This window comes from Panulirus ornatus, chromosome 8, assembly GCF_036320965.1.
Source record: "Panulirus ornatus isolate Po-2019 chromosome 8, ASM3632096v1, whole genome shotgun sequence".
Taxonomy (NCBI): Eukaryota; Metazoa; Arthropoda; class Malacostraca; order Decapoda; family Palinuridae; genus Panulirus; species Panulirus ornatus.
Window position 1 is genome coordinate 1,821,877 of NC_092231.1, and position 13,826 is coordinate 1,835,702.

Sequence of the window (13,826 nt, forward strand, 5' to 3'; positions counted from 1 at the left end):
GGGACAAGCACATTGGGAGGTAAGTTTGAATGGAGAAAAACTGGAGGAAGTGAAATATTTTGGATATCTTGGAGTCACGGGGTGGGGGAGGGGGCAAAGGTACTGGGAGCATTGAAGAATGTATTGAAGGCAAGAACGTTATCTCGGAGAGCAAAAATGAGTATGTTTGAAGGAATAGTGGCTCCAACAATGTTATATGGTTGTGAGGCATGGGCGATAGATAGGGTTGTGTGGAGGAGGGTGGATGTGTTGGAAATGAGATGTTTGAGGACAATATGTGGTGTGAGGTGGTTTGATTAAGTAATGAAAGGGTAAGAGAGATGTGTGGTGATAAAAAGAGAGTGGTTGAGAGAGCAGAAGAGGATGTATTGAAATGGTTTGGTCACATGGAGAGAATGAGTGAGGAAAGATTGACCAAGAGGATATATGTGTCAGAGGTGGAGCGAACAAGGAGAAGTGGGAGACCAAATTGTAGGTGGAAGGATGGAGTGAAAAGATTTTAAGCGATCGGGGCCTGAACATGCAGGAGAGTGAAACGTGTGCAAGGAATAGAGTGAATTGGAACGATGTTGTATACCGGGGCCAACATACTGTCAATGGATTGAACTAGGGCATGTGAAGCATCTGGGGTAAACCATGGAAAGTTTTGTGGGGCCTGGATGTGGAAAGGGAGCTGTGGTTTCGGTGCATTACACATGACAGCTAGAGTGTGAACGAATGTGGCCTTTTTTGTTTTTTTTCCTAGAGCTACCTTGCGCACACGCAGGGGGAGGGGGATGTTATTTCATGTGTGACGGGGTGGTGGCGGGAATGGATGAAGGCAGCATGTGTGAATATGTACATATGTATATGTCTGTATGTATATGTATGTATACGTTGAAATGTATAGGTATGTATATGTGTATGCTTGGGTGTTTATGCATTTACATGTGTATGTGGGTGGGTTGGGCCATTCTTTCGTCTGTTTCCTTGCACTACCTCACTAATGCGAAAGACAGTGTCAAAGTATTTAAAAAGATAAATGACATAATTTCTTTTTCCCAAGCCTATGGGTATCTTAGCTCTTTTGGATGAAGAGTGCTGGTTCCCCAAGGCCACAGACAAAACCTTCATTGACAAGCTCAATACATCGCACTCAGTCCACCCCAAGTTTTGCAAGTCAGAGTTCCGTGACAAGGCTGACTTTGCTATTGTCCATTATGCTGGTAAGGTAGATTACTCTGGACACCAGTGGCTGATGAAAAACATGGATCCATTAAATGAAAACATCGTGTCACTGCTACAAGCTTCTCAGGATCCTTTTGTTGTCCAGATTTGGAAGGATGGTGAGTAAGATTATTTTTAAGCACAGTTTCATTCAGTAACATATCGTAGGTTTTCCATAGCCAGAGGTTGAACCATAATGTGACATTCATTTTTTTTAATTTCATTTCAAGATAGAAGTTTCAGTTTTCTAAATTATTTCTTACATTTTTCATATGTATATATATATATGTGCGTATGTATATATATGTATTATCCCTGGGGATAGGGGTGAAAGAATACTTCCCACGCATCCCTCATGTGTCGTAGAAGGCGACTAGAGGGGACGGGAGCGGGGGGCCAGAAATCCTCCCTTCCTTGTATTTTTTAACTTTCTAAAAAATGGGAAACAGGAGTCACGCGGGGAGTGCTCATCCTCCTCGTAGACTCAGGTTGGGGTGTCTAAAAGTGTGTGGATGTAACCAAGATGTGAAAAAAGGAGAGATAGGTAGTATGTTTGAGGAAAGGAACCGGGATGTTTTGGCTCTGAGTGAAACGAAGCTCAAGGGTAAAGGGGAAGAGTGGTTTGGGAATGTCGTGGGAGTAAAGTCAGGGGTTAGTGAGAGGACAGGAGCAAGGGAAGGAGTAGCAGTACTCCTGAAACGAGTTGTGGGAGTATGCGATAGAATGTAAGAAAGTAAATTCTCGATTAATATGGGTAAAACTGAAAGTTGATGGAGAGATGGGTGATTATTGGTGCATATGCACCTGGGCATGAGAAGAAAGATCATGAGAGGCAAGTGCTTTGGGAGCAGCTGAATGAGTGTGTTAGTGGTTTTGATGCACGCGACCGGGTTATAGTGATGGGTGATTTGAATGCAAAGGTGAGTAATGTGGCAGTTGAGGGAATAATTGGTATACATGGGGTGTTCAGTGTTGTAAATGGAAATGGTGAAGAGCTTGTAGATTTATGTGCTGAAAAAGGACTGGTGATTGGGAATACCTGGTTTAAAAAGCGAGATATACATAAGTATACGTATGTAAGTAGGAGAGATGGTCAGAGAGCGTTATTGGATTACGTGTTAATTGACAGGCGCGCGAAAGAGAGACTTTCGGATGTAAATGTGCTGAGAGGTGCAACTGGAGGGATGTCTGATCATTATCTTGTGGAGGCTAAGGTGAAGATTTGTATGGGTTTTCAGAAAAGAAGAGTGAATGTTGGGGTGAAGAGGGTGGTGATAGTAAGTGAGCTTGGGAAGGAGACTTGTGTGAGGAAGTACCAGGAGAGACTGAGTACAGAATGGAAAAAGGTGAGAACAATGGAAGTAAGGGGAGTGGGGGAGGAATGGGATGTATTTAGGGAATCAGTGATGGATTGCGCAAAAGATGCTTGTGGCATGAGAAGCGTGGGAGGTGGGTTGATTAGAAAGGGTAGTGAGTGGTGGGATGAAGAAGTAAGATTATGAGTGAAAGAGAAGAGAGAGGCATTTGGACGATTTTTGCAGGGAAAAAAATGCAATTGAGTGGGAGATGTATAAAAGAAAGAGACAGGAGGTCAAGAGAAAGGTGCAAGAGGTGAAAAAGAGGGCAAATGAGAGTTGGGGTGAGAGAGTATCATTAAATTTTAGGGAGAATAAAAAGATGTTCTGGAAGGAGGTAAATAAAGTGCGTAAGACAAGGGAGCAAATGGGAACTTCAGTGAAGGGCGCAAATGGGGAGGAGATAACAAGTAGTGGTGATGTGAGAAGGAGATGGAGTGAGTATTTTGAAGGTTTGTTGAATGTGTTTGATGATAGAGTGGCAGATATAGGGTGTCTTGGTCGAGGTGGTGTGCAAAGTGAGAGGGTTGGGGAAAATGATTTGGTAAACAGAGAAGAGTTAGTGAAAGCTTTGCGGAAGATGAAAGCCGGCAAGGCAGCAGGTTTGGATGGTATTGCAGTGGAATTTATTAAAAAGGGGGTGACTGTATTGTTGACTGGTTGTTAAGGTTATTTAATGTATGTATGACTCATGGTGAGGTGCCTGAGGATTGGCAGAATGCGTGCATAGTGCCATTGTACAAAGGCAAAGGGGATAAGAGTGAGTGCTCAAATTACAGAGGTAAGTTTGTTGAGTATTCCTGGTAAATTATATGGGAGGGTATTGATTGAGAGGGTGAAGGCATGTACAGAGCATCAGATTGGGGAAGAGCAGTGTGGTTTCAGAAGTGGTAGAGGATGTGTGGATCAGGTGTTTGCTTTGAAGAATGTATGTGAGAAATACTTAGAAAAGCAAATGGATTTGTATGTAGCATTTATGGATCTGGAGAAGGCATATGATAAAGTTGATAGAGATGCTCTGTGGAAGGTATTAAGAATATATGGTGTGGGTGGCAAGTTTTTAGAAGCAGTGAAAAGTTTTTATCGAAGATATAAGGCATGTGTACGTGTAGGAAGAGAGGAAAGTGATTGGTTCTCAGTGAATGTAGGTTTGCAGCAGGGGTGTGTGATGTCTCCATGGTTGTTTAATTTGTTTATGGATAGGGTTGTTAGGGAGGTGAATGCAAGAGTTTTGGAAAGAGGGGCAAGTATGCAGTCTGTTGTGGATGAGAGAGCTTGGGAAGTGAGTCAGTTGTTGTTCGCTGATAATACAGCACTGGTGGCTGATTCATATGAGAAACTGCAGAAGCTAGTGACTGAGTTTGGTAAAGTGTGTGAAAGAAGAAAGTTAAGAGTAAACGTAAACAAGAGCAAGGTTATTAGGTACAGTAAGGTTGAGGGTCAAGTAAATTGGGAGGTAAGTTTGAATGGAGAAAAACTGGAGGAAGTAAAGCGTTTTAGATATCTGGGAGTGGATCTGGCAGCGGATGGAACCATGGAAGCGGAAGTGAATCATAGGATGGTGGAGGGGGTGAAAATTCTGGGAGCCTTGAAGAATGTTTGGAAGTTGAGAACATTATCTCAGGAAGCAAAAATGGGTATGTTTGAAGGAATAGTGGTTCCAACTATGTTGTATGGTTGCGAGGCGTGGGCTATGGATAGAGTTGTGCGCAGGAGGGTGGATGTGCTGGAAATGAGATGTTTGAGGACAATATGTGGTGTGAGGTGGTTTGATCGAGTAAGTAATGTAAGGGTGAGAGAGATGTGTAGAAATAAAAAGAGTATGGTTGAGAGAGCAGAAGAGGGTGTTTTGAAATGGTTTGGTCACATGGAGAGAATGAGTGAGGAAAGATTGACCAAGAGGATATATGTGTCGGGTGGAGGGAACGAGGAGAAGTGGGAGACCAAAATGGAGGTGGAAAGATGGAGTGAAAAAGATTTTGAGTGATCGGGGCCTGAACATGCAGGAGGGTGAATGGCGTGCAAGGAATAGAGTGAATTGGAACGATGTGGTATACCGGGGTCGACGTGCTGTCAATGGATTGAACCAGGGCATGTGAAGCGTCTGGGGTAAACCATGGAAAGTTCTGTGGGGCCTAGATGTGGAAAGGGAGCTGTGGTTTCGGTGCATTATTACATGACAGCTGGAGACTGAGTGTGAACGAATGGGGCCTTTGTTGTCTTTTCCTAGCGCTACCCCGCACACGTAAGGGGGAGGGGGTTGTTATTCCATGTGTGGCGAGGTGGCGATGGGAATAAATAAAGGCAGACAGTATGAATTATGTACATGTGTATATATGTATATGTCTGTGTGTGTATATATATGTGTACATTGAGATGTATAGGTATGTATATTTGCGTGTTTTGACATGTATGTATATACATGTGTATGGGGGGTGGGTTGGGCCAATTCTTTCATCTGTTTCCTTGCGCTACCTCGCTAACACGGGAGACAGCGACAAAGCAAAATAAAATAGATATAAATAATATATATAAAGAAATGAGGATGGGTTAAGATGAAAACACTAGACTACCTTTCTTGAAGAAATATGGCAGTATTTTGTAACCTGATATTTGATTTATTTGTGTGCAGTTAAGTGATCTGTGCATGTAATTGCCTGTTTGTACAGTACAGGAAAGGATTTCTACAGTCATGTTCATGTTTATTTCATTCATCCTTTACTCTGATCCTGTAAGACTATTGCTTCACATATTGTGTAGCAAGTTTCTCGCTTCGTCTCTTAGGACCTATATTGCCATCTTCTTTATTATATTCTTATTTTTTATTATACTTGTTGCTGTCTCTCGCGTTAGCGAGGTAGCACAAAGAAACAGACGAGTGGCCCAACCCACTTATATACACATGTACATACCTATACTTCTCAACGTATACATACATATACATACACTGACATATACATATATACACATGTACACATTCATACTTGCTGCCTTCATCCACTCATGTCGCCACCCCACCAAAAAGCTTCCGTGTCATCACTGGGTAAATTTATGGCATATTCTTAAGGTTCTGGGAGCATTGAAGAATGTGTGGAAGGTGAGAACATTATCTTGGAGAGTAAAAATGGATATGTTTGAAGGAATAGTGGTTCCAACAATGTTATATGGTTGTGAGGCATGGGCTATAGATAAGGTTGTTCGGAGGAGGGTGGATGTGTTGGAAATGAGATGTTTGAGGACAATATGTGGTGTGAGGTGGTTTTATCGAGTAAGTAATGAAAGGGTAAGAGAGATGTGTGGTAATAAATAGTGTGTGGTTGAGAGAGCAGAAGAGGGTGTATTGAAATGGTTTGGTCACATGGAGAGAATGAGTGAGGAAAGATCGACAAAGAGGATATATTTGTCAGAGATGGAGGGAATGAGAAGTGGGAAACCAAATTGGAGGTGGAAGGATGGAATGAAAAAGATTTTGAGCGATCGGGGTCTGAACACACAGGAGGGTACAAGGCGTGCAAGGAATAGAGTGAACTGGAACGATGTGGTATACCATGGTTGACGTGCTGTCAATGGATTGAACCAGGGCATTTGAAGCATCTGGGGTTAACCAGGGAAAGTTCTGTGGGGCCTGGAATGGAAAGGGAGCTGTGGTTTTGGTGCATTGCACATGACAGCTAGAGACTTGAGTGTAAACAAATGTGGCCTCTGTTGTCTTTTCCTAGCACTACCTCATGCATACGTGAGGGGAGAGGGGTGCCATTTCATGTGTGGTGGGATGGCGGCGGGAATGGATGAAGGCAGCATATATGAATATGTACATGTGTATATATGTATATGTCTGTGTATGTATATGTATGTATACATTGAAATGTATAGGTATGTATATGTGCATGTGTAGGCATTTATGTATATACATGTGTATGTGGGTGGGTTGGGCCATTCTTTCATCTGTTTCCTTGCGCTACCTCGCTAACGTGGGAGACGGTAACAAAGTATAATAGGTAATATAGATACATATATACACATTTACATATTCATACTTGCTACCTTCATCCATTCCCGTAGCCACCCCGCCACACATGAAATACCATCCCCCACCCACACAGACACACACACACCAAGGTAGCACCAGGAAAAGACATATTCTTCAGATATAGTTTATTTTCATGGTGTCAAAGTTTAGGGTTAATAGGAGTTGTGTTTCATAAGCACTGTTCAGATACTAACTTTGATATAATATTAGTGATTGTACAGGAGTTGTGTTTGTTGATGATAATCTTATAAGAATTTTGCATATCACCTTATGATGAAAGCCAGAGGCTTTGCCAAAGGTCACTTACGAGGACTTTTAGCATCTTCATAAGATCTTGGAGAAATATATGCTCTTGAACTTGCATATCTTTTCATATATATTATGTGAAAGAAGTAGAAGAAATATTGTAACTTTTTTATATATTTTGAATCATTTTCTTTTGATTTGATAATTTTGGTGGGCTTTCAGGTATGGAAATAGGTCAGTGCCTCATTATATGGAGATCTTGCTTTCTATGAAGTAATTTATTCTTTGTCATTTTGGTTGGAATTATTAGAATATAAGTAATGCTAATGAGAATTTTTAAAAGATGGATGATAGTAATAGGATTTTTATTTCTTTTCTTTATGGGGTTCTATCATGAAATTTTTTTCAGCTACTTTAAGGTGCACTTTGAAATATTTACAGCTGAGATCGTTGGAATGGCTCAGCAGGCAATGGGAGACAGTCAGTTTGGTGCTCGCACAAGGAAAGGAATGTTCCGCACAGTAAGCCAACTTTACAAAGAGCAATTGACAAAGCTTATGATGACTCTGAGAAATACCAACCCCAACTTTGTTCGTTGCATCATCCCTAATCATGAAAAGCGTGCTGGCAAGATAGATGCAGGCCTTGTCCTTGATCAGTTAAGGTATGGACACTATATGTCTGGGGAAATTCTAAAGTATGTGTGGAAGTGACTTCTATCTGTTTATATCTCTGATGCCCATTCCCTCCGGTAACTCCCATCAGGGGGATGGCTATAGCAGAAGAGTCTTCATTTATCCCTGTTGTTACATGCCTCCCACACACACACATTATTCCATGCAATTTTCCACAGTTTTTTTTCCAGTACTCTTCCACTGTTTCCCAGTGTCACAAGTGGCCTTCCTCTCACACCAACCCCTTTAATTGTACTATCATAACTCTCCTTGTAAACTCCCCAACTTGCATTCTTTTTGCATTCCCAAATCACCTCAGAGCATTACATTTCACCACTCTACCACTCCACAATGTATTCCCTTTGCATTTCATGCCATACCACATCTCTCATGCAACCCCTCATTTCATTTTTCATTCCATCTAGTCATACCACATGTTCCTCCCAAATGTCTCATTTCCACAGCCTGGATTCTTGACATCTGTGACTCATTCTATATCCATATTTTGGCTGCAGAAGTCAAGATTTAGAGTACTATGCTGTCCCTTAATCCGTTATTTACTTCCATGCTTACAACTGTACCCTCCATTATTCTATTAATAAAGGTGTGTTAAGCAGCTGGGGAAACCACAGAAAGGCCTCATTTGCTTGCATTTTATCTGTATATTTCTGTCATGCCTCATTCCTCCCAGAAACTTCCTATGGGGAAGGTCGCAGCAGGAAGGTCTCCAAGCTACCTACCCTATTCAAACACATCTTTTCATGCTTCACACCCTCAACCCAGTAGGTCCTTGGTGTCCCTTTTAAGGATGCCAGCTATCTTTTCTTTTTTTGTTTCCTCCTTTCTTGCTTGAGGTATTTACCTTACCACCCTTCATCATGCATCCTGTACATATAACCTGATCACATCAAGAGTATTTTGATTAACCCATTCTATAACACCACACCCAGTGTATTTTTTATTTTATTATTTCTGACATACAAATCAATTATAAACTTAGTATTACTTTCTCCATCCCATTCCCAAACAATGCAACCCTCTCTCTCTCTCTCTCTCTCTCTCTCTCTCTCTCTCTCTCTCTCTCTCTCTCTCTCTCTCTCTCTCTCTCAAGCCAAACTCTACAATTGTATACTTTATTCCATATCCATGCATTACACCTGAAAGCTTGTGTTTTGAGGACTGTCTTGTCCCTCTTTCCATTTTTTGCATTCTTGATCATATTTTTACCTCTGATCCTCCTCAAGGATCCAGTCCCCTCTACCTCCTGGATAGCTCTCTTCCTTGCTCTCCTTCCATTGTGCCATGATTATCCAGCTACTTTTGGTGGTTATGGCTCTTGATAACCTTCAGTCCCTACCAGCTTTACATACATACCTCTGAAGTGCATTATGATTTTAATTTTGTGTGTTCCTTACCCTGCCTGAATTGCCTTCTTTAAAGAGGTTTGATTATTCTTTACTTTCAATTTTCTTTGTGTTGCTGGAGCAGTGTCTACCTATATTTGTCAACCTTTTCATATAATTTTCATAGTTCCTATTCTCAGAAGAATTTTACCAGCACTTTTGAAAATGATAACTTGATAGTATTCACATCATATCACAAATTAAACCATTGTTTCACTGGGCTTTAAAGATGAGGCTACAATACTTTATGATTTGAGAAGTAATGTGCCAGTAGCATGATTAAGTAGATCGTTTGAAATATTCGGTATCCCAGTGGACATACACAACCAAACTCATTTATAATATGCTTGATATTTTTCTCATTTAGGTGTAATGGTGTGCTAGAGGGTATCAGGATCTGTCGCCAAGGCTTCCCCAACCGTATACCATTCCAGGAATTCCGCCAGCGTTATGAGCTCTTAACTCCTAATGTTATTCCTAAGGGCTTCATGGATGGTAAGAAGGCTTGTGAGATGATGATCCAAGCACTGGAACTGGAGCCAAACCTGTACCGCATAGGTCAGAGCAAGATCTTCCTGAGGGCTGGTGTGTTAGCATCTTTGGAAGAAGAGAGAGATATAAAAATGACAGACCTCATTGTGCAGTTCCAGGCTTATTGTCGTGGTATGCTGGCCCGCAAAAATTACCAGAAAAGGCTTCAGCAACTCAATGCCATCAAAATTATTCAGCGTAACTGTGCTGCTTACCTTAAGCTTCGTAACTGGCAGTGGTGGCGTTTATACACCAAAGTAAAACCACTTCTCCAGGTAACCAAACAAGAAGAAAAGCTTGTACAAAAAGAGGAAGAACTCAGAATGATACAACATGTTCTTGAAACTCAAAAGAAAAGTAATGTAGATATGGAAAATAAATTCCAACAGGCTTTGCAAGAGAAGAATGTCTTGGCAGAACAGTTGCAGGCTGAGACAGAGCTATGTGCTGAGGCTGAGGAAATGAGGGCCCGTCTTTTAGCACGAAAACAAGAGCTCGAGGATATTTTACATGATATGGAGACCAGACTTGAAGAGGAGGAGGAACGCACTGGTAGCCTTACAGTAGAGAAAAAGAAACTCCAGTTGCAGATTCAGGACTTAGAAGAACAGCTTGAAGAGGAAGAGGCAGCTCGCCAGAAACTTCAGCTTGAAAAAGTTCAGTGTGATGGGAAAATCAAGAAACTGGAGGAAGACTTTGCACTTCTTGAGGATACAAACCAAAAATTGCAAAAAGAGAAGAAATTAATGGAAGAGAGATCATCAGATGTTTCTAGTACATTAGCAGAAGAAGAAGAAAAATCAAAACACCTCATGAAACTCAAAGCAAAACATGAATCAATGATCACAGATCTTGAGGACAGAATTAAGAAAGAGCAACAGGGCAGGTCAGAATTAGAGCGTGCCAAGAGAAAATGTGAGACGGATTTGAATGATCTGAAGGAACAAATTAATGAGAAGAAGAATCAAATACATGAAGTACAGATTCAGCTAGCTAAACGAGAAGAAGAATTAGCTCAAGCCATGATGAGAGTAGATGAGGAGGCTGCTGCTAAATCACAATTGCAAAAGAATATGCGTGAGGTGGAATCTCAGTTGAATGAGCTGCAGGAAGACCTTGAAGCTGAACGCAACCTTAGAGGAAAAGCTGAGAAGCAAAAGAGGGACCTAAATGAAGAATTAGAGGCACTGAAAAATGAACTGTTGGACTCACTAGACACAACAGCAGCACAGCAAGAGCTGCGCAGTAAGAGAGAGGAGGAATTGGCCTCCCTCAAGAAGAGTTTAGATGATGATCAGGCACTTCATGAACAACAGATTGCGGAACTACGCCAGAAACATGGTCATGCATTAGAAAATCTTAACATGGAAATTGATCAGCTTAAGAAAATGAAGGGTGGATTAGATAAGGCAAAATGTCAACTTGAGGCTGAAAATGCTGACTTGGCAAATGAACTGAAGGGCCTTACAGCCAGCAAACAGGAGAGTGAAAAGAAAAGGAAACAGTGTGAAGCTATAATTTCTGATTTACAGTTGAAGATTGCTGAATCTGACCGTAGTAAATCTGATATTCAAGAGCGTTTGACTAGGTTGGAACTAGAATTGAATGCTGCAAATATTGCCATGGAAGAAGCAGATTCCAAAGCCATGTCTGCCAATAACCAGCTCAAGAATCTAGAAGCTCACTTACAAGAGACCCAAGGCCTCCTTGAGGAAGAAACTAGACAGAAACTGAACCTTAACTCACGTGTACGTGCCCTTGAACAAGAGAAGGATCATTTGCAGGAAGCTTTAGATGAGGAAGAATGTGGTAAGCGTAACCTTGAGAAGCAAGTTGCTACTCTTCAGGTACAGTTAAGTGAGGCAAAGAAAAAGGCTGATGAGGAGTCTGGTAATGCGCAACAGCTGGAAGAGACACGCAAGCGTCAAATGAAGGAACTGGAGGAACTTCGTGCTCGCCTGGCTGAACTGGAGGCTACAAATGAGAAGTTGGAGAAAAGCAAGCGCAAGTTACAGGCTGAATTGGAAGACGCCCAAGTGGACATTGATGCCAACCGTGCCAAGGTTGTGGAATTAGAAAAGAAACAAAGGAATTTTGACAAATTGCTTAATGAGGAGAAGAGTAACTTTGAGCGCTGTCAGCAAGAGAAGGATAATGCTGAACGTGAGGCCAGGGAGAAAGAAACAAAGATTTTATCTTTGAATAGGTTAGTGTATTATTCATAAATTGAGTTTGTTTAAGCACTTCACCAGTAATTGAGATGGCATCCCTCTATACAAGATAGGTTTTCCAAATGTATTTAAGGACTTTTGTAAAGACTGCAAACAGCAACCAACTGCACAGCACCTAAGATTCAACTTGGGGTAATTTACATATGAATGCTATGTACAACACATTGCTTTTCTGATGTTTGACTTTTTTTTTTTTTTTTTTCTCAGTATTTCTCTTCCCCTCAAACACCAGTCAAAAGAGGGAAGATAAACAAAGGAGCATTTACAGACAGGTTTAGCAAATGTTTTATGCATCGGAAAAATGTAGTTGGTGAGGATACTTAGGATAGTGGTGGGAACTTGCAGAGTGCTGGGATATCCATTCTATCCCGCCACAGTTTGGTTACCGTACCAGGATATGATAAAAGTTTTATAAATTAACCTGTTTGTTGTCAGATTTGTAATACTGGAATAATTTTTGCATTCTTTTAAGTCATTAGATTATACATTAAGTTGAAAGCTAGAAACTTTGTTCCATAATCACTCGGTCGAGGTAGATTTGTAAAGCTTTGCTATAGTTTTTTATTTTTTCATTTTTAACAAAGGTGATTGTATACTCCTTAAGATACTCTTTGAAGTAAAAGCATTTGTGTGTTGTTTTCTTGTATTACTAGAACTTTGGAAGAATATATGGAACGTATTGAAGACCTGGAAACTGGCAAGAAACGGTTACAAATTGAGCTTGATGATTTAGTATCAACAAGGGGTACAGCCGATAAGAATGTTCATGAATTGGAAAAGGCAAAACGGGCCCTGGAGTCACAGTTGGCTGAACAGAAGACACAAGTAAGTACAGAAGATAAATGAATAGATTATTGCCTTTTACCTGGGTGGCTCACTTATGAGAATCTTTGGTTTACATGTGTTCTGCTGCAGTTAAGTCTTGCATTACTACAGTACCTATAGATTATTCATTAATGAATGTACACTATAAAAACATTTCAGATTGAAGAACTTGAGGATGAACTGCAGTTAACAGAAGATGCCAAACTGCGATTAGAAGTCAACATGCAAGCAATGAAAGCACAGTTTGAACGTGACCTCAATGCTCGAGAGGAACAGGGTGAAGAAAAACGGCGAGGACTGCTGAAGCAATTACGTGAACTTGAGGCTGAGCTTGAAGAAGAACGCAAGCAGCGTACAGCTGCTGTAACTGCTCGTAAGAAGTTAGAAGGTGATCTCAAGGACATGGAGGGACAACTTGAGATGAACAGTAAAGTCAAGGATGATGCTCTCAAGCAGTTGAAGCGAGCAGGAGCACAGCTTAAGGAATACCAGCGAGAGGCAGAAGAAAGTAGGGCTTCTCGTGAGGAGATGTCAGCACAGTACAAGGAATTAGAGAGGAAAATTAAAGCAATGGAAACAGAATTACTGCAGTATCAGGAAGATCTAAGTTCTGCTGAAAGAGCACGTAAGGTGAGATTGTCGAACATATTTTTCCAAAACAGTATTTCAGTATTTTTAAGCTTAATTGAAGGCAAGAGAAGTAAGAATTCTTCAAAGTTAAGTGTTCCTGCCCTTTTAGATAGCTTGGTGGCTCTGGACCCCCTACTTCTGCAAATATTTCCCACAGAAGATGCTTATGAGCATGGATTAGGGGCATGCCTGGAAACACTTGTAGCAAAAGGGTGAGTGGAATGCAAGAGCATTGACAATGAATGTTATGGGATGCAAGAGCATTGACAATGAATGTTATGGGATGCAAGTTACAGACACCTTCAGAAAGGGAAAACTAGACCACTAAGGTTTATGAGACACTAGTGATAGGTAATTGGGCCCTTTAACTGGAATGAAATAAAGAGTTGAGATAAAGTTTCAGATATACAGATCATTATGTATGAGAAAGTTGAGAAATGAGTGGTTTGAAAAGATACTTGATTGCATGTTTGTAAGTTCAAGATAAGAAGTTGCAAAATTGAAGTTTATGACACTTTGAGGAGCTTGAGTTAAAGATGCATTTTACCATCATGGCTTAAACTGAAAGTGTCCGAGATGCTATTGAATACCACATTCAGTGAGGAATGTTGCCATCAGAATGAAAGAGAACTACAGCATGAGCTGTAGGTGAAGTTGTGCAAAGGAGGATGGTTGTGTTGGAAATGAAATGTTTG

At 40.9% G+C, this 13,826-nt stretch overlaps 1 protein-coding gene across 8 annotated transcripts in view; it reads left to right on the forward strand.

Moving 5' to 3' along the window:
- The window catches only part of zip (myosin heavy chain 10), a 278,670-nt gene that overhangs the window by 249,319 nt on the left and 15,525 nt on the right, over positions 1-13,826 (forward strand). For all 8 annotated transcript variants that reach the window (XM_071663896.1, XM_071663889.1, XM_071663894.1 and 5 more), the window contains 5 exons: positions 1,046-1,325; positions 7,279-7,501; positions 9,282-11,651; positions 12,330-12,501; positions 12,661-13,131. In XM_071663896.1, coding sequence (XP_071519997.1) covers positions 1,046-1,325; positions 7,279-7,501; positions 9,282-11,651; positions 12,330-12,501; positions 12,661-13,131 — 3,516 coding nt within the window. The remainder of the gene's footprint in view (positions 1-1,045; positions 1,326-7,278; positions 7,502-9,281; positions 11,652-12,329; positions 12,502-12,660; positions 13,132-13,826) is intronic.